This window comes from Artemia sp. Qi Xiang Cuo, chromosome 9, assembly GCF_049724085.1.
Source record: "Artemia sp. Qi Xiang Cuo chromosome 9, ASM4972408v1, whole genome shotgun sequence".
In the NCBI taxonomy this organism is placed as follows: Eukaryota; Metazoa; Arthropoda; class Branchiopoda; order Anostraca; family Artemiidae; genus Artemia; species Artemia sp. Qi Xiang Cuo.
In genome coordinates this window covers 34945889-34973229 of record NC_142802.1, presented here as the reverse complement: position 1 = coordinate 34973229, position 27341 = coordinate 34945889, and the positions used below count along the sequence as shown (strand labels likewise).

Genomic DNA, 27341 nt, shown 5'->3' with positions numbered 1-27341 from the left:
GAGCGAGGTGTTTAGGAGGGGACAGCCCCTTTCATATACGGAATAATTTCTGTTCGTTTTAAGTTTTAACGTCGTTCCTTACTTTCAGTTAAAAAACTTTTTTTTTTTTTATTTAATATTATTAACGTGGATGCAGTAAATGCATATAGTGTAGCCATGGCACTGGTTTTTTTTCTTTTTTATTGTTTTGGCAATTCAGAAGAATTTTGGAAGAATCAGAAGATAAGCCTTAGACTCAAATGGAAAGAGCGGATGGCTAAGAGAATTATTTAGTACGGCGTGGAAACGTGGGTAATTTAAAAAGTTGGAGAAACTATGCTAAAACCTTTTCCAGAAGAATTGCAAAAAGATAGTCTTAGGTACTCACTTGAGCAAAAGCATATAAAAAACCAGGCTGTACGAAAAATAAAGACCTAGCATAAAGATAAAAAGTGTATGGTTAAAGACCTAACTCAATATTTTGTAATGGTTTCTTTAAGGTAATTTAATATTATAATGTTATATTTCCTACACTGTGACTATAAAAAATATATAAATTCAGCTTGGAGTTGTTGCAGAAGTTCCGTTTGAGACAGATGTGGCATCACTTTTTGGTTCCTCTTCATGTATGCAGAACCAAGGCATGCGCTTTTGTAGCTCTAGCCTAGAAAGAAAAGATCCGGTCGTCATGAAAAGTCGCTTAGAATTCAGAGTAGGTAAATCTGCTTCACAGGGTTTGAGAAAAACCTATTGAGATTGATGGGACAAAAACATTTCAGTGTCACGAACTTTATACCAAAATAAAGTAACACAGCTCACCTGAATATTATAATTTCACAGATTTATCCTTTTTTTAAATCCTTGAAAAAAGCTGCTCCAACGAATAGCTTAAAAATCTAATTCACGATCTCCTGTAAATTCCAGAAGCTGTTTTTATGCCCTTGTATTCGATACCCTGATGAATAGTTTTAACACGGTGTTAACACGCTGCTTACCTGGTGCAGGACTAGGTGTTCCCAATTCACCGATTTCCAAACAAAGCTTCTGAATGAGGGTTTCCCATGATGGTCGATCTTGTTCCAGTTCTTAGGTGAACTTTAGCCAGCGCTTATCCCATTTGTGGTCCAATTTGTTGAAACTTCCAGCAGGTACCACATATTACTTAACTAGCAACCACCAATGATGGGAGACCCTGTCTGTAAAGACAGGGGTTCGAGTCCTAGTGTTGCTGATTACTTGGTTTGAACAAGAGTTAGTGGCGTGACTCTGTAAGCTCAGCCAGAGTCGACCCAGCTCTAAATGGGCACCAGGAAAAATTTGGGGAAAGTAAACAGATAGGTTTGTGAAAGCACAAGATGATTGACCCCAACCCCCCATTACACGTCCTGGCGGAAGACCCACGGAACGGAGATCAGCACCAACGGTAGGGATCGCAAAATCCAATGAAGTATTCTTTACCTTTTTACCTTAGCTTTTCTTCTACATCCTGTTCATAAGGGTTCAGCAAGAAGTATCTGTGTAATGAGGCGGTCGTTGGGGCGAGGCAAAACGTGTTAAAGCAGGAGGATCTGGCGGAGTTTCCTGATGCTTTATATTCTATCAATGTTTAAACAACGTTGGCAGATATCAACGTTCGAAATATGGTCTTATATTCGGATGGGTAAAACTGAAAATTATTTATTAACGATGGTCAGCTCACGGGTGTGCCTCTAGAGCAAACTCCTGAGCTACTTTACTAACCCTGATTCAGCACCATAGAGTAGGACTGTCATGACTGTCCAGGTATATATGATTATCTTTGTTCGCTAGCCAGCCTCTTGACGGACGCAGAGATATTTCCGGAGACAAGCGGAAACTGCTTAGGCTCCAGATATGCTTCTGTTCACATCTTCATCACATCTCCTTTTCGAATCCACCTCAGATCCCAGATAGACAAAACTTCCAATCTTTTCAAGTGGAATATCATTAAAAAAGAGTCGATAGTATTTTGTGACAGGTCAAGAACATTCGTTTTCTTCGTGTTTAGTTGTAGGTAGAGGTAGAGTGGGTATTCTGCAACTTTTTAAGCAGATGCTGGGTTAAGTCTGGGTCCGGCGCGAGAAGGTTTACGTCGTCTGTGTAGTCAAGGTCCGTCAAGTTGATGTTTCTACCAACTACTATTCCTCCAAATCTCCGTTGAGCGTGGCCGAGCATCTAATCCACACAGTAATTAAAGAGGAAAGGCAAGAATGTTTATATAATCATGTAATCAAGACTCCTCCCCACAGACTGTAACTGGGGATGCACATCATTCCTGATAAGCTTCCAACATTTTGACGAATTCTTGTGGCATGCCATCTTCAAGGAGAATTTTCCATAAGCTTTGTCGTTCAACTAAATCGAACTCGACAACGCAGCCTATGAATATGACGATGAGGGGAAAGTTGTATCTTCTTCATTGTTGCATGATTAAGTGAAGGGCAAAATCAGATCCGAGTATCCTCTGCCAGACCGGAAACCGAACGAGTCTTTTGGTGTTCGCCTATCTTATGCTGTTTCGAATCTCTGTAGTAAAACGGCGGCATATAATTTGGCTGCTTTGCCAATGAGAGAATCCCTCTATAACTAGCACACTCGGTTTTTTCGCTTTTTTTAATCGGGGAGGATGATTGAAATTTTCCAGTTTTTGGGAAATTCTTGGTTTTCCATATTCTAAAATATAATAAAAAATAACTAAAAATAGAAACTAGATTTACTAATAAACTATGTTAGGAACTTCTAGGTTACAAGGTTACAAGCCCAGTTTATAAGTAGAAAAAAGATTTAGGCACGGCAAGGTGACACTATCTGCCATTTTGTGGCACAAAACAACTAGTGGGTTGCAAAAATGCCATGGACCAAAAATTTTGAGATAGCTAGAAATGTAGATTTTGCCGCCCCCCTACCACACCATCAATACTGTAAATATTACAGTTTTTTGTCCAAATATTCCAATTTAAGCTTGTTCTGCCCCCCCCCCCCGGGCGCGCTGCCTGTGACGCTTGTTCCCTCTAGCCCCCATTAGATCCTGCACTTTGTCCAAGTATGCATTGGCAGATTTGAAATCAGGTAGGGGGAATCTTTGTAAATCTCAGGCGAAATACCGTTCTCACACTCACCAGGAGATGCGTGTTGTCTGAGATCTTAGATTGCATTCATGATTTCGTCAAGATCTGGTGGAGACGCGTTTACATCATACGTCTCCTTCGACACAGATTTTTACCTTTTTCTTAGTATCACACAAATGAAAGTCTGCATTGTCAAAATATTTTTTGTAGTCGTTTTTTTTTAAGAGAAGAAGATGAAAAATATCGCAGAGCATCTTTTACAGCTTGGTGATTGTAAAAAGGGGCGCAATTTCGGCAAAATCTTGGAGGAGGGGAAGGATTTGGAGCCGATTTTCCCAAGTCAAGTGAAAATGACATATTAAAAGATAAAAAATGAGCAAAACAAAGGCAAAGGTATACTAAAAAGAACCTGATCTGTTTCTGTGGAAGCTTGACTTTTGCAGTTCTATCTTAGTTTTGGAAAGATTTGTAAAGACGCTGTGGGCTCTGGGGGGGGGGGGGGCAAATGCCTCCTTTGCCTCATAGTAAAAACGTCCCTTATTTTAAAAGAAGTAAAGTTTAAACTTCTACACTTATGTGTGAATATTCAGTTTCTGGTCCAAGATTACAAGAGATACCGCAACTTGAAGGGACAGTTTTTAAAACTGATTTTCAGGGTAAATATTTGAACAAGTATAACTTTGAGCAGTCAATTTTGTGATTATCTGTGCGTAAGTCGTGGACCTTGCCCCTGCACTATGATCTTTGTTGAGTTAAGCCAGGTATACTTTTCGTCACTGAAAATGCAAAAAAAAAACACCTTCAGCTCGAAGCTGGTTGAAACTAATTTTAAATACTTGTAGAGCAGTGTTAGAAGAACTTAAAAAAAAGTATATTACACTGTGATTTTTAAAATTGTGAATTCCTTGCTTCGTAAAAAATGCGCGCCAAAAACAGCTCAAGCGTACTGCGGAGTACATCACTGAATATTAGAGTTTTATTGGCCCGAAGGTTAAGGGGAAACCAGACAGAAGGAGTCCTTTATTACTTACCTACACAATATAAGAATAACACTTGCACCTATGAGGACCCTTACTACTCTTCTTCAATGAGCCTTTTAATTTTAATCGTATCTTCAATCAGCCTGTTCATTTCCAGAAGCAACAGAGTTTACCATATTTTTATGTCCGCACTTTATTATATACCTTGCCTACCATTGTATATCTAATTAGGGAAATGAATGGGTATTTATTTCTCCCTAACTTCTCCTCCAGCCATATAAATTATGCAGTGCCCTACCTGTATCGTGGATGATTGATAGCATAGACCCAAGGATCAACACAGGCTACAGTTTTGCACGTGCAAGCTGGAATCATAGAAACCACTGGAGTGATGATGGCCCTGAAAATAAAAGAGGTCAGAAATAAGTATTTTCATAGATAGCTCGTTAAATTTCTGAAGAATGATACGTCTTCTATGCAGCTCCCCCTCCTCTAGAATAAGGAATAGATGATCAGAGAAAGCTGGACTGAACTTTCATAGTATTGTATATGAAAAAGAAAATAGTCAAATTCTGGATTAAAATGCAAGAATTACCACGCAATAAATTACTCGAACTTATATAAGGAGCATTTGAAGTTAAAAATGAATAAATTGTGGACTTTTCAAGTTAAGTTAATCTTAATTTAGTTGATAATTCCTATATATGAGAAACTCGCTCGAAGAATTTAAGGAATAAAGATACTTTGCCTAAAATTTCAAGGGAATTAGTTGTCACAAAGGATCCTAAAGTGGTTGGGCACAGTTCAAGTCTCCATGGGTGTATTTTGAGGCTGGCAGAGGGGGGGGGGGGAAGTGCTCCGCTAATAATTTGAAAAACATTATAATTTCTTAACTAAAGCTAAATCAGGTGATTGATAACAAAGTTGTCTATGTGCTGCTAGTTTCATTTTTTTTCTACTAAAACATAGGACTAGAACTTAGTTCTAGTCCTATGTTTATATTTTTTTTTGTATTGTTCGCCAATTTTTTTGTTGTGGTGCTTTTGTTATGATTTTCTTGTTTATTTGTTTTTTTCATGGACTTCGAAATTCGAATTTGGCCCTTCGGGACTTGTGATAGTAATTTCTCGAAATAAATATCTATCTATCTATCTATCTATTAAATATGGGAAACTACAGTTTGTAGCAGAAAAATGTGATATTATTTTGGAATATTGTACACACAATCATGTGTGATAATATTTGTGCTAGTCATTTTTCCAGATGGAAACCAATCCCGAGTAAATTGACAGCCCTTCTCTACTGTGAAGTAAATATGTCTGCAAATTTCTCTACGAAGAAATCCTCATCGTTTCCTTGCCTATTTTCGGAAAAAAGGTTGAAGTATACTTTTGTGTTTTGATTGATTTTGTTCTAAGAGAAAAATAAAAACGTATAAATAATGTGGAAACTTTTAATTAAGCGAGTGGAAAAACAAATACTAGTAACATCTAAATCTAAATCAATCTAAATATGGGGTGGGCCTAATGGTTGAATCTAGGGCTGGTGGGGCATCGGCATCGGGCATCGGTGGGGCATTGTTTTTGAACTGAGTTTGCTAAGCACAAACTTAGCGCTTCATTTTTTGTTAAGGAATATTTGTTTTTTCACAATTCACAGTTTTGCATGAGATAGCAACTTTTCATATTTCAAAATTGATTGCGAAAAAAAAACCCGTAAAATTTAATCTTACCTATTTCCAAAAGTGCATGTTAAAGCTACGATAGCATAGGGAGTCCAGGACAATACAAAGAGTGCAACAATTCCAATAGCAACTTTGGCAATCCTAATCTCTGCAGACTGCTCATTCTGATCCTTACTGCTTCGTAGGCTTTCTACATTCATTTTCTTTGCCTAAAATTTGACAAAAAAAGACATAAATAATTCCAGTTAAGCTAACAAGAATACAGGAGTAAAACTGCAATTGCGATAGTTAAACCACATTGCATCTCATTTTGTATTTAGACATATTGCACATCTACCGACTCGACTGAGGTGCATGGAGGACTGCCATCAGGGTTCTGTTCATATTGATTGTCTGTTTATTAAAATGCACAGAAAACCTGTGAGTTTACCTGATATGAAAACCAATCTTCCTTATTGCTCCAAGGAATCTCTCGCGGAGAATTTGAAAACATAGGACAAGAAATCGAAATTATGAATTCATTTCCGCTGATGGCATGAAAAAATCCTTCTTCAAGAAACGGTTTTCGGCGATCCGTTTTCTTATTTTCTTTCAGTCACTTAATGAACATATAATAATTCTAGAGCTTTGATTAAACCCTCATTCAGACTTCAAAATTCAAAAACCCTTCAAAATCTTTGAGGACGTATACATAATTGACAACCTGACAGCAGCCGTTTTTGTCTGGGTTGGAAAGAAAACCTCCAAACAAGAGCGATCCGAATCAATGAGGAATATACAAGCAGGAATGCAGTTCGCTACACAACAAATAGTTTATACATTTTTTATACTTCATATAGTTTATACTTCAGTGTATATCTTGTTTTTTAGTCAAGTTAGTCAAGCTTATTCAGTTGTGTTCATAAAATTTGAAAATTATGGAAACAAAATAACGCAGTATTTCTCTTAAAAAGATACGAAAACAATAGTCTAGTCTATAACTTTTTAACTTAGCAAACACGAACTGTCCTTTCATTTGATCACTAAATAAATACCTAACACTGAATTTTTTTTCGCAGTCTAACCCCTCACGTAGAGAAAAAACAACCAATCGGCTTTCCAAAGTAAAATCCTATGTACGGCCCTGCAGTTCGCTACCCAACAAATAGTTTATACATTTTTGGTCGCGGTAACTGAAAAGGTACTTCAGTGTATATCTTGTTTTTGCATCATGGGCATCAGGTTGATTTCTTCAGGAACCAAAGTACTGAGCATGATGATGCTTATTGGACTAACAGATTCTGTAGATACATTTTGAAGAGGGTGCGTCGACCAATTTTATACTCCTTAATTTATAATCAAGATGTTCCTGAACTGTCAACCCCTTTAGCCCTCATATGAACAGGTATGTAATTAAGGTGATAGAGTAACTTGAGCAGAGGTCCTGTCCTTGCATTATTTACCAGATATTTACATTCAAGTGATTAGTGCTGCGTCCGAAAACGATATTGCTGTGGATTAGGTGACAAGTAAGGTTGGCAGTTTGCTCCATCTGAAAACAGGGTTTAAGTGGATTTGTGTTCTATCTCTGTTTCTATGGATCACATTGATGGACTTTGGCCTAAGCGACTAGTCAAAAGGTATTGGAGAACAGGCTATCAAACGGGAAGACAAAACTTTACCAGACTTAATTCTCTATATAAATATGATAGATAAATCAATTAATTTTCGCAGGTTTTGAGAGTTTACGGCACAAGAATAAGTTCAAAATTAACGTTAAGAGGACTAACTCGCTTAGACTAGGGATAACTGAGAGTAATGAGGGGATGTGCCGTACCGAAAAAAACCGATTAAGTGAATAGCTTCACTTCATAATTTTAGCAGTACAAAAGACAGTATTTAAAACGAAAGATGAATCCTATTTTGACCCTTTTTAGTACAGATTGTTTGTCAACTGACTTTCGTAGGCCCTACATCTGATGCGTCTCAATGACATTCAAACATGGTACATGCTGAAAAAAAATTCTTCCACCATTGAAAAAGCTTACGTCTTTGTCTGAAGATATTTCTGAATAACCCTGCTGACCAGAGGCAGACACAGAATTAATCTTTGGGAGGGGGGCATCAATAAAAATTCGTCTCCCCATCGATATTTTTTGCCCTTTCAGGTCTGTAAGTAGTGCAATTTTATGGCTAAATAACGATGAAGACCGTATCACCTCTCCATCATACAAACACCAAAAGGTAAAACAACGAGAAATTGGTCCAAGACACTGCACTTTTATCTATCAGCACTCCTGGTTGAAGTGCTGAACTTGTTGAGCTTCCTTTAATGAATGATTCTAGGACTGTTTCATGCCGGACGCACATTGCCCTAAGTAGCCTAAGTTAAGTACCATAAGCTACTGGATTTTACTTGGGTCTCTTCAAATTAGTATCTCCCCGTTCACATTGAAACATAATTACTATTTTATTGTTCCAAAACTAACATTTTGGATTAAGAAACATTTTAATTTTTATTTAAAAAAGTCAACGAAAAAAATGTCTGCTAGATTTCGAAAAATGCATGTTGCCTACATCCTCCTACATTCTTGTCAATTGATGACCCTGTTTACAACGAAAGTCTGTAATACTGACTCAAATGTCACAGCTTTCACCTCCAACAATTGAAAAAAACCAAAACTACCAGTTAATGTTACAATTTGAAAATGTACCGATCACTAGCACCTAAAAACACAGTTTGACCATTAAATAAAGCTAAGTTAGTTTCACACACAGTGTATTAAAATTCAAGGAGAGATATAGAAGGTCAATTTCTTCTTAGTTTTGCTATTTATTTTATCCTGAAACTTGACATAACTCCTCATAATTGGCAAAACCTTACCATAAATTGTTCCAGAATATGACTTCTATTGTTTTTGTTATTGTTAACCACTGAAAATCCTGTGAAAAACTTTTAATATGTCACCATAGTTTTCCATATATTATCTTGCTTATCAAGCAATTTAGCTAATACTTTAGACTTGCTAAACAGATTTTTATAATTTAACTATTCTGTATACTCATTCTTAAAATTTTAAAACCTAAACTAAAAAAAATTGAGACATTGAAGGGCCAAAATCCCAGAATGACATAGTAGCCACGGCAAGATCCTAATGAGCTGCCCATCTTTGGAAGCATCTTTGTAATTTTTGTTCTTTGGATAGAACATATATGGCCCATTTCTATTAACAATTATCATATTTTCAATTGATGTCATTTTTCAAGTATAGGCGATAATAAATTAAGTGACCATATATTGATTTTTGTATTTAGACTTTTTGTTAATTAAATATATCACTATCACTAAAAAAAAAAAAAATTACTATCACTGATTTGAAAAATATTCAACTTCCTAAATAGCCTAAGATACGTGAGCTAAGTGAAAGTTTAATTTAAGTAAAGTAAATTAAGCGGGTTTTCCACACTAATGTGAACGGGACGAAAAACCGATATACATCCGGCAAAAAATTTTAATTTAATTAATGATTGCGCATTTTATTGTAATTCCTTTTTTTTACATTTCTATAAATACTTTGCTCAGGAAGGTCCTTCAATATAGCGATATAGAGCCGAAATACCACCAACTGGATCCGCCCCTCCTGGTGTCATATGTTGCTATTGATTGTAAAAAAGGAGCTACTGTAGAAGAAAATCCAAAGTTTTCAGTTGTTGCATACAATGGCCAATATTGCGTAAGTACATGAACCCTCCTTTTAAACACTTTTATAAGGGATTTGTAGGATCCAGAAATATTCACTTTTACAAAATAGTTTGACTTCGTTGGTCATATAATACTGTTGGGCCCCCCTCCCATCTGTCCAATCAATGAAACACTATGAAGAAATAAGACATAACCAACTAACCTGCTCTTTTAAGAGCTGCTCATGTTTCCAAACTTGTCCAACAATTCTTGAATAGAAGAAAATTATCAGGCCCATGGGAATACAATACGACGTAAAGAATATTGTTGCAACGAAGAACCTTGTACTTGAATCTTCAGTAATATAGTCAAAAGTGCATGAAGTCAGAAATCCCTCTGAAAAAAAAAAAAAATCAAATTGCATTCGAATCAGTAACGTGGGATTGGCAGGTAAGAAATCACAAAACTGAAAATTAATACAAGTAATATGAAAAATGTAACTAATGCAATATGACCAAATCAGATGGGAACATTAGTGTTCTTCTAACTGTTTTTAAGCAAGAATATTTTCAAGAAAATTAGTGGCGGATGAGAAACAATGTTTTCCTAAGAAATGCATATCTGCTAAAAAATAATCGTTTCCTGATGTTAAAGATGACCACCCAATCGACGTCTTCATAATATCAGTGAAAGACTGTTTAGATAAATGTGTTTTTCCTTTTCCACCAGTTCAGTCTTTCAGGTTATTTTAAAATTAATTTTTTCCTCCAGTTCAATTAATTTAGGGCTTGTTAGATAATCAGGTTTTTCGTGTGGCTGTTTATTTTATTTATTTTGTTTTATGAGGGTTTCAAATACAAAAATACAATATTTGTGCATCGATTGATATTATTGATATGTCAATTCAGATGTGTGTTTGGTATACATTTGATTTGCGATTTTTCACAATTTTAAACAGTGTTTCCACCTCTATTTTCCAACTAACTTCGCAGTTTCAGATGTAAAGGCTTGTTGAATTTGCATTCTTGTCCTTCCAAGTCTAAAAATACCAGGAAGGTGGCATAAATCCATTGCAAGAATCACTGACAAAAGAAATATTCATTATGTGAATTATTCATTATTTAAATAGACCAGATAAAGGGTATAGAATAAAAAAATTGGGCCGAATTGTGGCTGGACAAACAAACCACTAACATCATTGACACTAGAATTTTGTTGAGGTTATATATCCCTGTAATATGTTCTCTGATTTAACAAAACAAAATTTTTAATAGTTCCTGAAGGTATGAAAGACCCATACAGGGATTTAAAATATATCGGAAAGTAGATCTGTTACTCTTGATACACAAAAACTAGGTCTTTCCCTAAAACGGCTTTCCTGAATTGTGGCTGGACAAACAAACCACTAACATCATTGACACTAGAATTTTGTTGAGGTTATATATCCCTGTAATATGTTCTCTGATTTAACAAAACAAAATTTTTAATAGTTCCTGAAGGTATGAAAGACCCATACAGGGATTTAAAATATATCGGAAAGTAGATCTGTTACTCTTGATACACAAAAACTAGGTCTTTCCCTAAAACGGCTTTCCTGAAATTATAAAAGTCGTTTAATTAGATTTGTGTTAAACACTTAATTTAAACTGAAACAATATCTGTATTTAAGCCTTAATGCAATAATATTATCAGCCTTACAAGAAAACAAAATAAGTGGGCTCCAGACGGGGTAGGTTTCTCCCCTATTTGTGTTTCCTTCTTTTTTTGTGACATAAAGTATGCGCTGTAAAAACAAATTAAACCAAAATTCAGAAATAGACCTATTAATTTTTGTTTTTACATTTTGTATCGCAATTACTTTAGTTATGATTGGTTAAAGAAGAAGTACAAAAATAATCTGAATTTAAAGGTAACACTCAACTCGACGTAATTTGCACAAATTTGTCAGAATATTATAATGAGCCTCGAGACCTACCTCTCATTGGTGGTATCTACCACTACATGATAAAATGGGCTCCACTGCCTTCGTATAAAGTAAAATATTTCATTGAGAAATTTTTCTCCCGACCTCTTTCGGACAGGGGTCTCTTATAATTTGGAAATTGGATTACATCCGAGTCCTGGGATGATGTAGCAATTTTAGAGTCCTCTGATGAAAAAACTAAATTTTTGCAAGATAAATTAAGAAAAAAATATGAACAGGGCTTTCGTGAAAAAACGTTCAAGCGGTGCAACACAGATCGTCCTTACATAACCCAAGAAATTAAAGATTTGATTCAGTACAAAACTCAACTAAGGAAAGAAGGGAAAATAGGAAATGCTAATATAATCCACAACAAAGTACATAAAATGACAAGAAAAGCTGCAACTGAGTATTACCACAACAAAATTGATAACCTTTTTGAATCAAAGCCTAGCATGTGGTGTAAGGAAATAAAACGAATTTGTGGAAAATCCTTTAGTGGTGTTGATTTTGTTCAGATTCTAATGATGAAACAGTTGCTAACCAGTTAAATGGTCATTTGGCCAGAATAATCCAGTCTTTACCGCCTCTTGATGTAAATAAAACGAACCAAGAGTATCAGAAAATTCCACATGATGGCGTACCTTTACCTACTATTTCTGAGGATCAAGTTTTTAGTAAAATAAAGAAACTTAAACGAACTAGTATAACTCCCATAGATATTCCGATTGAACTTATAAAAGCATTTCCCTGTGTTGCCACATTAGCTAATTAGCTAATTATTAGCTAAGCCCTGTGTTGCCACAGTCACAGGTTTCCTGTGAAACTTCACAGGTCTTTTTGATAGTCACAGGTTCACAGGTTTTTGCCGCTGAATGGTAGAAAGTGACAGGTTTTTGTGCTAAAGGCTCCTAGTATGACCTAATATTCTACTAAAAGTTGAATTTTGCAGATCTCACATTTTCAAATTATTTTCAGTGATTTTGGGACGACATCTATGCATCATAAATCTAAAGCTTCATCCCATTAATCACAAATGACAGCCAAGGCCATTTTGAAACAACCATTTTGAATTGAATTGAAAAAGACGATAGGTCGGAGTGAAAAGGCTTTTATATTCTTGAATTTTTCCCTGTATAAACGAATTTGCATAAATTATCTGTCTGTTATTAGATTGTAAAAAGTGTCTTATAAGCTTCTTTTATAAGTCTTTTAAGCTACTGCTTCAGCAGCATCTACAACCTTGCTATACTGGTTAGAGTCTTTAGTGCATGATACAATAAAGTACATTACCTATATTCCAAAGAGGATTGGAGAACTTCATGACCACCAGAAGTTCGCTAAAATTGAAGTGAAACAGTTGCTATCGGTGGTTTCTACGAGATGGCTCAGCTTTGAGGCACCCATCAGACGGCTATTAGAAACCTGGAATGCCTTGTTATTGTTTTACGGTGGTCACGCGTTAGGCGAGGGCACTGCAGACAAGGCGAGCAAGGAGAAGGCACTCAAAATATACAACGCTTTAAAGAATCCTGTCACGAAGGCCTCCTCTCTATTTTCTTGCCTACGTTCTTGGGATTACTAACTCCCTAAACACTGACTTTCAGAGCAGTGACACAAGAATCCGTAGGCTGGTGAGCAGCTTCATTACAACATACGTAATATTACTCTAAATGTTCATAAGAAAACGCCTGGTACTGGTAGCGAAATCACCTTTTTCCATAGATCTGATTCCCGCGAACTATCTTGAATTGGATGACATGAAATTAGGCACCAATACCGAATGTTACCTGGAGGAACGCGGGTCAAGGATTGCTGAGGACTCACTCAAAGCCTTTAAGGTCAACTGTCTGAGGCTCTGGAAGCAGATGAGACAAAGAATAAGCTGGGAAGATCCAATTTTGTCCGATCTTAAGATTTTGGATCCCTGCGTTGCACTCGGATCTGAGAAGGTGTTCATTATTCGCAGTCTCGAGCCCTTTTCTACACTTCAGGGAAGCAATGCAGCGGTTGTAGAACGCGAGAGAGAAAGTATTGACCGTCAGCTGCAAGAGCTCAGGTTGAGCCGAGCTTATCTTGGTCAAGATCTGGTCGACCAACAATCTGGTTTCTTCAAGAGTATTTTGCGTCAAAAGAACGGTATTGGCGAAAAACAGTTTTCTGACCTGTCGGCATTTAAGTTGCACCTCTGTTTTCTACCCAGTATAAGCACTAATGCAAAGCGACAGTTCTCTGTCCTGTCGCATATGAAAACGAGACTGCAGAACAAGCTGAACACCGGGAAAGTTAGTGCATTGATGATGACCAAACAGTTAGTTGGTAAAGTCGCTTCCTGGAATATTCCAAGTGATCTACTGGTTTAAGGCAATCAAATGGAGAGAGGCAGTTTGTAATAAAGAAGATTGTCGTTATGCTGTACCTGACAGCTCACACTCCGACACTGCATAGACTACTGACTTTGATGGGGTGAGTATTTCGTTGCTTCTATGTATTCCAGCTCCAATGCAAAGATTCAGCTCGTAATTTTTCCTCGTACCAACGATAATTCATCCTTTTTTTCCTTTCGAAGAGAACAATTGTCTTTTCTCATTAAATCGTAAAGATATGAGAGGGAATTGTTACTGATTGATAAAAATAAACCAATGACTTATCTTACGGTAGATACTAGGCCAAAACGTTGGAATGAGCTTCAAGAACAGATTAAATAAAGATAATTTTGATCAGAAGTGAGGTTTGAAGATTTACTTTAAGGAGTTACAGGATTTCAATAAGCTTTTCTTTAAAACGCTAGAGTATTTCGAGTTGTTGTTTTTTTTTCAATAAGATATTATAAGGTTCTTATATTTCTAAATATTACGAAAGAAAAAACTTGATGTTTATTAAAGAAGAATCAGATTGTTGGAATATCACAACAGCAACATTTTAAGAAATTTAAAAATAAGTTTCTTGTGAATTATTGTCTCGATTTATCAGTAGTTGTACCGAACCAATCGTGCTCAAAATCCTCCTCAGGGCCAAACTGTGGTGTTTTCTTTTGTGGATGGTGAAGTTTTCCCCACAGTAGTGTGCAGATGGTCTTATATCATATTACTATCTTTTCCTGTTTAGCTTAAAGCTTATTCCATTAGGCAATGCAAAGAACTCCCCCTAAAAAAAAAGTCCCTCCGGATTCCACCCTAAATACTAATGAAATTGATCCATTTTTGCCCCATCTTGGCTGGTCAAGTTCCCATTAACAAAGTTCACATGAAAGCTCAAATTCTGATAATACGACAATGATAAGTATTGTAGCTAATGTCGCCATAGATGATAATAGATTTCAAGAAGTCCTTTTTAGGAGCTCCAAAAAAAGGAAAAAAACGTCCCCAATCAAAAGTATTTCCCCTCCCCCTGTCCAAGTTTCTCCTTCCCAAAACTTAGGCATTTACCTCAAATTACTCCTAATACCCCCTTTGAAATAAGAAATATTACTACAATAAGAGTTGCAAATTTCAAAATGTTAATATCAATATTTTCTCTCAATATTCACTACGATAGATCTTTGCTTATAGCTGTCCCAGATCAGAAATCAGCTGATATATTACTTGATCTAAAGTTTCTTCTGAATACCCTAATCAATTCATCTATATGGAACCCAAAACAATCCCCACCAAAAATAGTAGTATATAATGTTCCCCTAGAAATACCAATTCAGGATTTAAAAGAAGGGCTCTCAGATAGGGCTGGTAACACAATCCCTGTAGAAGATGTCACTCAACTGGGTAAACCCAACTCTAATGGATTAAAAACAAGTAAATCTTTCTTATTTACACTGAAGGAAAAAATTAATATCCCAGAAAAGTTATTCCCATTTGGGCAAATCAAACCGCACAAGGAATACAAGCCAAAGCCTATCCAGTGTCAAAAGTGTCTGAAACTGGGACCCAAAACAAATAAATGCAATGGAATTCTCTTTGCCTGTAGTAATTGTAAAAGCTCCCATCCTAAAGAGTTGACAACTTTCAACAACACTCAGCCTACATGTATCAATTGTAAAGGCCCACATGAATCTACCAATAAATCACAATGCCCTGCATATAAGAAAAGATCACTAACACTCCAAATAGCAACAGAGAAGGCCATTCCATACCCTTTTGCAGCTATGGAAGCAAATGTTGCCCAATCACACCAAATAAAACCTATATTGAAATAAAAGAAAACCCCCAAGTCAAACATCCCCAATTCACCAAGCGCCCTTTGCGGAATACCACCCATTAATATCCCTAGCTCACATCTATAGCAAAAATAGACACCAAGCCAACACGCCACCTTGCTGATTGAAATAAGGTCAGCCTGACACCCTCCTCCAACGAGACAAAAACCATAAACATTACCAGGACTTAGTCCCATAGCTGAAAAACTGGATGCACAACCAAACATGTAAACCCCAAATATATGCTTATTCATTCTAAACTGCAATGCAGTTCAGGCCATGAATATACAACAACAACAGAAAACAAAAATCATTGCTGAATTGGCAAAAATCTACATCCCTAATAATATGGTCATTCAAGCAAAAAAAAATCTTGCTTTACTATTAACAAATCTGAACATTGATACACAGTCAAATGAAAAATAAATCAACAACACAACACATATCAATACTCCAGTGGAACATAAGACCACTTACAGAAAATAAGTTAAATGAACTAATATCCTTTATGAATAATAATTCCATCAATATTGCTTGCCTCCAGGAAACTCATTTAACCCAAGGATAGATCATCAGAGAGCAAAGGAGGTGGAGTAGCTTTAATAGTTAAAAATAATATAAAATTCTGTGGCATCAACTTTCCAGATTTTGTAAATGATGTTTATGCAATTGGTATCAGTGTTTGGCTGAATAATACAAAACTTACATATTAAGCTTTTATAACCCTAATGGCCAAACTACAGATGTCATGGATTTCTTCAGCTATATAAATAATTCTAATATGTTGAAAAATATCATTTTTTGTGGAGCCTTTAATGCCCACAGCCTTTTGTGGGGGAAGAAATCAGCAAATAAAGCTGGTAAGTTCATTGAGCGTATGACTTCAAATAGAAATGCATTAGCTGTTGCTGCCCCTTCAAACCTGAATAAATATTTCAACCCCAAAAGTGGCAGTCTCTCTAGAGTTGACTTAAAAACTGTGTCATTAAATATTTTGAACAAAATTTATATAAATAATGATAGTCTGTGTACTGACCACTTTGCCATAGTTTGCTTCCTAAACGAACCTGCTGAAACCCTATCACATACCTCCAAATATATCAACACTAAAGCAAATTGGCCTATGTTCAAAAATAAGCTAAATGATGAAATTACAAGTTCCACCCAAAATTCATGAATTTCAAACACAACAGCCGACACACAAGCTGAAGTTTTGGCATCTTTACTAATAAATACAGCTAGTCATGCTATCCCCATGACCACACCCAGGAAAACCTTCCCTAAACATATTCCCAAAGCATGGTGAACAAATGAGTGCCAACATAAATGGAGAACAAAAAAGGCAGCTAGGAGAACATTCTTAAAAAAAACCATCACCTACTACACATTTAAAAAAATTACAAGCAGAATCTAATCCAAAAGGACCATAATAAATGCTAAATATAACTACTGGAACAATTTTGAAAATAATCTCTCCAGAGAAACACATGAGCCAATTATACATAAAGTCATAAGCCACATCTATGGGAAAAAACTTCCCCCAACCCACTCCTGTATGAACTTATATATAATAACACCCATTTTTACAATGATAATTAAAAAGCTAGGCTATTTGCCACTCTTTTGTTAATAAGCTAACATCAAATAATTGTAGCAAAATGCCCCCAATTCTTATGAACCCAAGTTACAGACCTCGCCCAGGATCTGAGTATATAACCAGCCCATTTTCAATCCTGGAAATGAACAACGTAATGCATCATATTAGGACCAAGACTAGCGGCAGCTATGACAATACACCCTACATGGATAAAGAATCTCGTCCTTTCCTAAAAACAGGAACTTCTAAATTGTTATAATCATGCTTGGGCTTCATCTATGTTCCCCAATATCTGGAAATGTTCGTCCCTCCTACAAATCCTAAAGAAAAATAAACCCCAACATAACCCTGAGTCTTATAGGCCCATACTGATTACTCCTGTGATGGGAAAAATAATGGAGAAAATGGTCTATTGTCGACGCCTCTGGTCTGTTAAAAAAAATAGTAGGATCCATCATACTCAAACTGGTTTCAGGGAATACCATTCCTCAACAGATGTTTTCATATTGTTAATAAATGCAACAAATGAATCATTCTTAAAAAAATAATGTTCTAGTTGCAGGTTTCCTAGATTTTCTGGAGGCATGTGACAATGTGAACCATCAAATCCTTCTAATTAAGCCTGCGAACATTGGACTACCCCCCAAGCTAGTATCTTTTATAAAATCTTTTATAGAATTGCGAAGTTTCATTGTTTGTGTAGGTTCAGCCTCTTCACCCCAAAAGACGATAACCATAGGCCTATCTCAGGGAGCAGTCCTCAGCTGCCTCCTCTTTGCCCTATATCATTGGGACATGAACCTCCCCCACACGAATCTACAATATGCTGATGATCTGGTACTATGGTCATCTGACAACACCTTTGAGATTGCACAGTCAAAGCTGCAAAAGTCGCTTTTCCAAACTGTTCGTGATGTTAAAAAGGAAATTCAAATTGGTTTTTCTAAGATTGCTGCCAATCGAGGGAAGTATAACAGACGAGAACTGGGTAGGCTATATTTTACTTCTTGTGATCATTCTATACTTTTCCTTTTTGGTATTTCCTCTTTTAAAGAAGAAAGACGTTAAACATATCTGGTCTTTTTACTTCAGATATTGTAAATTCTACTTTTATCTCCCCCCCCCTTGGCATATTAGTGGTAAAATAATTCGTAAGTTTGAAGTTCTCGATGTAACAGCAAAGTTGGCTGTGCTGCAAGGAAGGCTTTTTGATTCATCTTTTTGTCGTTTTTCGCCTCATCATACTTGGGTCCGTCTGCTCAGTTAATTTAATTGTAGTGTATTTTACTTCATTTTTTCTCTTTTTTTTTCCTTGTCTTACTCACAACTATGTGTATGACATGGGTTATAAGTACATTATTATTAATATTAGGGAAATAACTGAGAAAAGCCAGGCAACTAGAACAGACCTAAAAATAAGAACAAGCATAAGTGGATTTAATTGTTTTGGTCCAGAATCAGCATTGCCTAAGGACATTTTTTAGTTTTTCAAAATTCTTGCTTTAGGATTCGCAATAGGAATTAGAGAAAAATATCTCTTTACATTCTTCCTTTCAACCTTCAAGGAAAATTTCATACATCTGAACCTAGCATTAGGTAATTGTTGAGAGTATCTGTCTCTTTTGCAGGGTTTAAGCTACAGGCGGAATTTATAATACCATGACTCGGATCAGTTGTGACTTATCAACCAATATCATTATATCAACAAATCAAATTAGCCAATTATGACTCGGATCAGTTGTGACTTATCAATCAATATCAATATATAAACCAATCAAAAGTTTTGTGTTTTTATGCCAATCTTGTTTGCCAGGACCTGAAGAACCGTAGTAGTGATATTTGTTTTTTTCTTCATTCGAAAACGTCGCAGCATTACTTGAGAATCATATGCAAGCGGTCTAGTTTAAACCTTGTGTGCAAGACGAACGTGGCTGGCTAATTTTCACTACCTATTGCTTTAGATTAGAAGTTTGCTAGAAATTGTACTCGGATCATCAAAATTTAGTGTGGTTTCTAAGAAAACAGGTGGAGTGTTTTGAATATATATATATATATATATATATATATATATATATATATATATATATATATATATATATATATATATATATATATATATATATATATTTATTTATGCCCGCTTACAATGGAGAAATGGAGAAAAAAAAGCGGAGTACAAAATGAAACAAAAAAAAAAGAAGAAAAACATGTTCAACACTAAAAATTAAATACAGGTATTTCATTCACAGAAACAGTTGAGTCAGCGGTGAGTCGTAGAGTTTACTGAGGGATCGTCTTGAGGCTCTCCGTTCTAGATCAATCACCTTGGTTGATGGATCAAGGATTCCATATATGGATGAGATCTCCGTGTTAGAAAATCTTAGTGGAAGTCCCAGCAAAAAGTTTGCAAATCTGTAGTACGTGGTTCGTATTTTTCGACGCTCGGTGAGGGACAACATTTCCCACAAGGGTGATATATACCAGATGGCAGGAGAGACGACGACGTTGAATAGTTTTGACTTAGTAAATCGATTAAATGACCACTTGCATTTGACAGCTTTTCCATATGCTGAGCGGATAGATTTACAGACTGATTCAGCCAACAAGCCTCTAGTTGACCTAGGCGTCTGGCCATACGCGATACCAAGGTAATTTAGGAACTGGGACTGCTGGATTCTGATACCGTCAAGGAAAAGATTGGAATCGGTCGAGTTGGTGCCACTAAAAACGATAAATTCGGTTTTCTCTATGTTGACTCGTAGTCCTATTCTTCTGTATAGGGTCACTAGAAGACGAAGATTCTCTTTTAGACCCCTCAGCGTGCTGCTTAGGAGCAACAAGTCATCTGCATAAGAAATGAAACTTAGATCCAAGCCCTCCATAAAGAAGGTCCCACGAACGAATCTAGTTACAGAGTAAATCGCAGAATTAAAGATGATAGGGCTTAGAGCAGATCCTTGCCGAACTCCTTTGAAGAGCCGAATGGGTTCAGAAAGCTTTTGCTTGCGGTGACCGGCAATTGTTTCCCATCCCAAAGCTAGACGAATATGCGTGTGGGAGTACCAGTCATGGAGAACAAGGACAATGCGGGGGTCGACTCCTGAGTCCAAGAGGCACCACAGTGCCTGCGATTGGACGACAGAATCGAACGCAGCGGAAATGTCGACACTGCAGGCAAAGAGTGGATTTTTAACTAAAGATGTAGACCTCATTATTCTTCTTGTTAGCCAATGGGCGTTTCCACAGCCCAACCCATTTCTGAATCCAAGTTGTTTGTCTCCCATTAGAGCGTGCGACGTAATATGGGGCAACAGTACCTTCTCAAATACTTTGCTGATAACCGATGAAACTGTGATTGGTCTGTAGCTTTTACAAAGCAAGGGATCTCGATTCTTTTTCAAAATATTGGATGTGCGGCAACCATGAAAGTTGGCAGGTGTGAGTCCCTGCTCGATGCTCATTTGGAATAGTAAGGCTAAGTACTCATGTAGACGTTCTCTGCCGTGCTGTAAGTGCCTCGGAGTGATCCCATCGATCCCTGGAGACTTGTTCTTTTTCAATTTTCTCACAATTATCTCAATATGCCATTTGGAAACAATGAAATCAGTGCGGCGGAGTTTTGCGCTGATTAATTGCCTATCTAACTCAGATTTATAAACGGAGTCCAGCTCGTTGGGTGGTGGCGCAAACACGTCCTTGTAATGGTTTACCCAACTTTCATCGGGGATGGGACTTTGCACATCAGCGTCGGCCCTTTTAGATTGGAATCGCTTCCATAAGATGTTTGGGTCACTCCTGCAATCACAAGACAACTTCTCTACTTGCTGGACTTGCATATTCTCGAGAGTACGTTTGATTTCTTTTTTGGAATGTCGAAAGCACTGAAAAACTACTCTAAAGCGGGGTTTGTCGCAGTCCTTCCACAATTCGTACCAGAACTTGGATCTCTTCTTGGCAAACTTGACATTTGGGTTATCCCATCCCTTTTTACGAGTGTTGGGGTACACTTTTACCACTGGAACAGCAGCAGATTCCGCAAGCTTCATCGAATGAACAATTTCGAAGCAAAAGATGTTCAGGGCTAGTCTGTCGCCATTTTGGCCATGAGTAAGCAGGTGGAACGGTACTTTGATTTTAGCAAGAGTTGAGTCAAGAATATCTTTGTACAAGGACTGATTTATCCTTTGCCATTCACTCTTGATAAACCATGATCGCCCGGGGCACCGCTTGTAGGTGGAGAATGGTACCATTAAGCTAATCCCAAGGTGATCGCTACAATTGTGTTCCGAGTCAACAATGGCTTTAATCCCGGTCGGAAGTAGGAAATTTACGAAAAAGTGATCGATATCTGATGTATCCAGGGATGCGCTGTGAACAAACGTGAAGGACCGGGATTTTGGAACCAGGGCCATAGCGTCTGGCAGACACCCTCTTAATATGGTGAAAAAACGATCATCATCTAGAAGCTGACAGTTGAAGTCCCCACAGATAATAATATTTTCTGGCTTCTATTGTTCAGCACAAGCCTTCGTGTAACGCCTTTCTGAGTGAACATCACGATAATCTGTAGGGAGGTATACTGATATGACTATAAAGCCATTTGGACCAGGAACTCTGATCGCAGAAAAATAATCGCATGAATCAATTAGTGTGCATTGCAAATTGGAGTCTGCAATGATCAAGATTCCACCACTCGGCCTTCCAACTGAGCTGCTGCGGATAGCAGGCTGCAAAAAATAGTCCTTTCCTGGAAATCGGTCAAGGATTGCTGAATGATCGGCTGTTACCAAATGTTCCTGAATGCATATCATGCTATGCTTGGTTACTAGATCACTTAAAAGAGACAGCTTGTGTGGAGCGTGCCCGTATAAATTTCTGCTATAAAGCGAGATAGTTGCATTCATTGCTTACGTTTGTTTGAACTAGCCTCTAATTGTCTTTTATAAACCGGGCATTGCGAGCTATAACATGGATGCTTTCCAGAGCAATTAGCACATTTAGTGTCACGGACACATGGATTGTCTTTAGGGTTTTCGTGATCGCCGGAGCACCTGGAACACTTCGCATTGTTAGGGCAATCTCGTTGCAAGTGGTCAAACTTTTGGCATTTAAAACACCTCAGAGGGGCGGCAACATATTTGTCCACCTTGATAAAACAATAACCGACGTAAACGCCATATTTCAGTGCTTTTTCAAGAGCTTCTTTGTCTCTGAATGTTAGCTTGACTGACTTGCTAGTACCATAGCGTTTCGCTTCTTGGATCCCTTCCATAGCAGACTCAATCTCCTCGTTTGTCGTATATTCAGGGACAAATTTAGCCACTGCCAGGAATTTCGGTTTTTGGACTTTAACTACAGCCACGGAATTCGATTTTATGCTATTAGCTATAGCTTCTGCATCATGCTCGGTTCTAACATACAACACCAGCGTATCGCTTCTCGTAACTACCTTCTGTACTTTTCCGGATGCACCATTGGAATCCAGAAATTCTTTCTGCTTTTGGCACGATTTATAGATTTCGGGTGGTGCTTCTTTTACGAGAAGCGGGATACTTAGAGATTCGCAGGGAGTAGGCCACGTTTTAGTGACAAAACTGGCATTGCATCAGTCTAGCCATGCATTCATTTTTTAACCACATTCGTTTAGTTTGCACGTTAATGAGGTAAATACATCGTGAGGTATGGAAGGAGTCTCAGATGGATCATAAATAGTGAATTTGAAAGGGAAATCACCCTTAGCGTCCAATTCCTTCATAGTATGAATCGCATCTTCTACAAAAACAGATGCATTTATTGTGCTTCTACGCTCTTTCAAAATGGTTCCATCTTTATCTAATTGATCTCGTATAAATCTTACGGCTTGTGTGACAGATTCCTTGTCAAAAAATCTCACGGCAGTGCTTACAACCAATTCATGGGAAATACCTTTGAAGTTAAGTGAACGCTGGATGAAATTTAAAAAAGGGCTATATAAATACTTGATTTTTGCCATTTTTTTTCTTCGCTTATTATCTATCCAAATTAAGTCCGATCGTACCCAATGATGTCACAACAATTAACAATCCAAGTCCTTAATCACATCCAAAACCGGTCCAGAAAGTATTCGCAAACATATACGTATCGCCTTTGGCTATTCACTCGTTTCTTGGGTGAATGAATGCTGAATGAACTACACAGAAAGAATGCTGACGAGATACAGCTAACAAAACCTGTGGGAAGTGCGGGTACCCAAATCGCCTTTCCCCAGCAGTTTAAGGATCAATATCCGGCCGGTACCGATACGGCTCTTGTGTTTCTTCCCGCTCTCTTCTGCACAGGCTATCACTAATCAGCTACAAAACAATGAAAATTTGGCTATTAAACTATTTTTATTAGCCAAATAATCCTTTTTCTTTCTTTCCTTTTTCTTTTTCTTTCCCTTCTTTCCTTCCTTTTCTTTCCCTTAAAATTTGAACTGTTGTTGCTACCGTATTAATAATCCAAACAAAGCAATTAGTCCATATCAATAAGTTTACCTTAGATTATAATCCGTAGCAGAAATAATCCTGTGAAATAATCCTCAAGGTCACTGAATATATTATAGCTCAAGGCACTGAATTAGTACAATTTCACAGCTGGTTTTAAAGTTCACTGTGATTTGTGATATGATTTGTGAGAACCTGAAATTCATTCCCCTGTTGCCCTTTTGAAAATTCCAATATCAGAACCTGAGTTGTATAGAGATGTATGTGGGTGACCAAGTTTGATTTCTAGGGATTGCCTTAGACCTTGGCAAAATTAAGGAGCTAATGCCCTTTTTCTTTTTTTATGATCTACCAATTTATTTTACTTCTGCAAGAAGTTTTGCTTTCTGTTAGTAAAATTTAATTATTTAAAGCAGATTTCTGGTCCGTCAGGTTGGGAAATGCTCAAAATTTAGGAACACTGCATGATTTTAACTTAAATTAAACAAAAATGCAGTGAAGCCTTTTTCACTAGATAATTCACCCTACAATCGCCTTAAGTAGCTCAGGGCTACTTCTAAATGTTCAGAAAACGGCAAGATAGAGGAGTTGTTAAACAATTTCAACCACTTGACTAACCAGTTGGCTAAGTAGTTAATGTGATCGACGTCTTTTGTTCTATATCTCGGAGTCTGGTGGAGGAATCTGTTAACGAAGACTGAACTTAACAAAGTTGGTTTGCAGCAAACTACATATTTTTATTTTACCTTCCATTATTTTGCGAACTTCTATCTAAGCAACGTAATTTGCCATTCTATCTCCCTCACATCATAAGTTGCGCTATGGGGCGAAACTTACAGAATTTGAAAGAAAATTCACGAACCAAAAAATTGATAGTTCTGCCTGGTATTGGGAATAGATTTCAAGTCTGGGAGTGAGGATTTCTGTCAGGTTTGCACATGGTCTTTAATAAAAATTCTATGTGTCTGAACTTAAGATGCAAATTCACTATGTGGAAAACCGTGCAGAGGTGATGATACGTTTTTCCATGTAGATTGAACAATTTAATTTTCAAGTTTAAGTCAATGTAGTTCATCGTAGTTAAAATTAGACTTTTCTTTAATGCAGTCGTTCGGGCCGTGACACACCCAAAAATCCATAATGGCTCCATAATGACCACGACTAATATCCTTTTCGCAAAACTAAAGTAATTGTTGAGATGAATATTACTCTCAATTATTGGTCCTTTACTTTCCGACTAAAATAGGTCGCGGTATTTATATAAAATTTCGCTCTGTTGACATTCTCATGACGATATCTTTCTGTCATCTATTGAAATTGAAAAGCACTACATGTAATTTATATGTAGCGTAATGAAAAGCTGGAAATACCTGCAGAACTCATGCAGGGAGCAGACCGCTAGATAGCATGCCTCTCGATTTTCCATGACGTGTTTTCGGGCCGGAGGCAGATTTTCCCAGGTTGAAGTATCTTTGCTAGTAGCATTCTAGTGCTGCTACTTCAGAGTAACAAATATAAACTGTAGTAAGAATGCAAGAATGCCTGAACACGCTCTAAAAGTGGTCACAGGTTTTTTGACGGATTTCACAGGTTTCTTAGCATTTTTTTCACAGGTTTTTGAAAATTCGCAGTGGTAACACTGGCTAAGCCACTAACACAAATTTTTAATTGCATTTCAACTTTTTCAGTTTACCCACAGATATGGAAAACGTGGTATGTTACTCCAATCCCTAAAAAAGATACTGAACCTATTTTTGAAGGTGTGTGGCAAATCACTTTGACCGCCCTTGTTCAACATAATAAACAAAAGTTTTGTAGCAAATTGGCTAAAAGCTGAAGTTGAACCCCTCCTTGATCCTCATCAGTACGGTAACAGAAAGAATACATCAGAATCCCATTATCTTGTCAGTCTTTTACATTTTATTTTTAAGTATGTTGATGAGCCTGGTAAATGGCTATATTTAATAACAATTGATTTTAAAAAGGGTTTCGATTTGATTGATCATAACATTTTAATTTCTAAGCTTTTAATTGATTTTAGAGTGAATCCTGCTGTTGTGAAAATGATTCGGAGTTTTTAATAAATAGGTTCCAAATTTCAAAATATCAGAAGTCTTTCTATGAACCTTAGCCAGTTATTTGTGGCGTACCTCAAGGTAACATTCTAGGTCCTATTCCTTTTCTAGTTATGATCAATGATATTGCTAATGATTGTGAAGACCGCTGGAAATATGTTGACGACCTTACCTTTGGAGAAATTTGTGAAGCAAATGAATGTAGCCAAAGCTCGAATTTTAATTGATAACGTGAAGACTAAAGCTTCCAGTTCAAATATGACAGTAAATAACACTAAATCTTCAATTTCAACTATTTAATTTTTAAATTCTTCTAAATCAAATTTTCTACCAACTATCTCTGATTCTCTTAAACTCAGGAAGATTATTCTCTTGGAGACAGTTATTACCAGTGATTTAAATGGGAAGCAAACACATCTAGTATAGTAAAAAGGGTTAAAGCTGGGTTGCAGATGCTCAAGCTTATGTCGAAACATGGCACCCCTCCAGATCACCTCCTCCGAATATTTACATCTTTTTTTCGCCCAACTAAGGAATATGCAGCTCCTGTATGGCATTTTGGACTGACGGCTGAGCAAAGCGCCAGGCTCGAAAGAGCTCAGAAAAGAGCTTTAATGATAGTATCAAAGCAGGCAGACATGTCGTGTGAAGAGCTGCTGACAAAGTTTAAAATGCAAACTCTCAAAAAAGAAGAGAGAAACTCTGCAGGGATTTCGGAAGAATATCTCTGATCTGCCCAATCCACAAAACCCTTTCACCCCTCAATGGGCGCCGGCAATGGGGGGGGGACTTGGTTCCCCCTGGAAATTTGGGACTATAAAGTAATTATATGGAAACCAAAGGAAGGAGAGCAGAATAGGAAAAACCATGGAAAATGTTTGTTGCCCCATTGTTGGCAGCCTGCCAATAGATTTTGACACATAATAAGGAAAATATTAGTTCTAATTTGTGACTAAGTAACCCCTAACCAGTTTCCCACAAACATTTTTTCTATGTGATTTGGTTGGAGCAAAAAAACAACAAAAAAACAAATTCTTCATAGTAATGAATGGGTAAGTAAACAACGATCTTTGTCAATAACGAAAGTATTAGAGCCTAACTATTGATACCACTCAGTCAAAGAATCAGCTTTTTATGGTGATCCTAAATTTGTATTTGGTTATTAGGGATTTGTGTAGTTATTAATAGGCAGAGACGTTTGTATTATTGTAAAAAACACAAGGAATACAAATTAATAAGGGGCAATTTTGGTAAAAATATGCAGTCCACTTTTGCTTGCGTTGCAAGAGTATCCATGAGCTGATATATGATGGCACTATAATCAGAAATGTTTCCCCTTAATGGAATGCAAAGAATTTCTGCATCCCCCCTTGGAAGGATACGTTTTCTGTGTTTTATTATAATTTTTTTGTTTCTAGGAGTGATTGTATTTATATATTTGTCACTTTGAAAAAGATTTAATTTTTTACAGTATGAAGTATAAAGGTGTCAAATATACTGGCTTTTTGGCATTCAAAATTTGATTAAAAATATTGAATTAATTTTTTTATGATTTTATTAACCTTAGATTTAATGCCTTACCTTGAACAGAATCCTTTGTTAATGTGTTACTTTTTATAAACACTGAGTCTAAAGGCATTAAATATTATGGGGGTTGATA

At 36.9% G+C, this 27341-nt stretch overlaps 1 protein-coding gene across 1 annotated transcript in view; it reads right to left on the bottom strand.

Annotated features, from left to right (window-relative positions):
- Nucleotides 1–483: 483 nt before the first annotated feature.
- Nucleotides 484–27341, bottom strand: part of LOC148948596 (opsin, ultraviolet-sensitive-like) — a 57721-nt gene continuing 30863 nt past the window's right edge. Inside the window, exons 5-8 of the mRNA XM_089094490.1 lie at nt 9614–9786; nt 5778–5938; nt 4344–4445; nt 484–643 (exon numbers count right to left, since the gene is read on the bottom strand). Of these exons, the coding sequence (XP_088950616.1) occupies nt 538–643; nt 4344–4445; nt 5778–5938; nt 9614–9786 (542 nt within the window). The 3' untranslated portion in view covers nt 484–537. The remainder of the gene's footprint in view (nt 644–4343; nt 4446–5777; nt 5939–9613; nt 9787–27341) is intronic.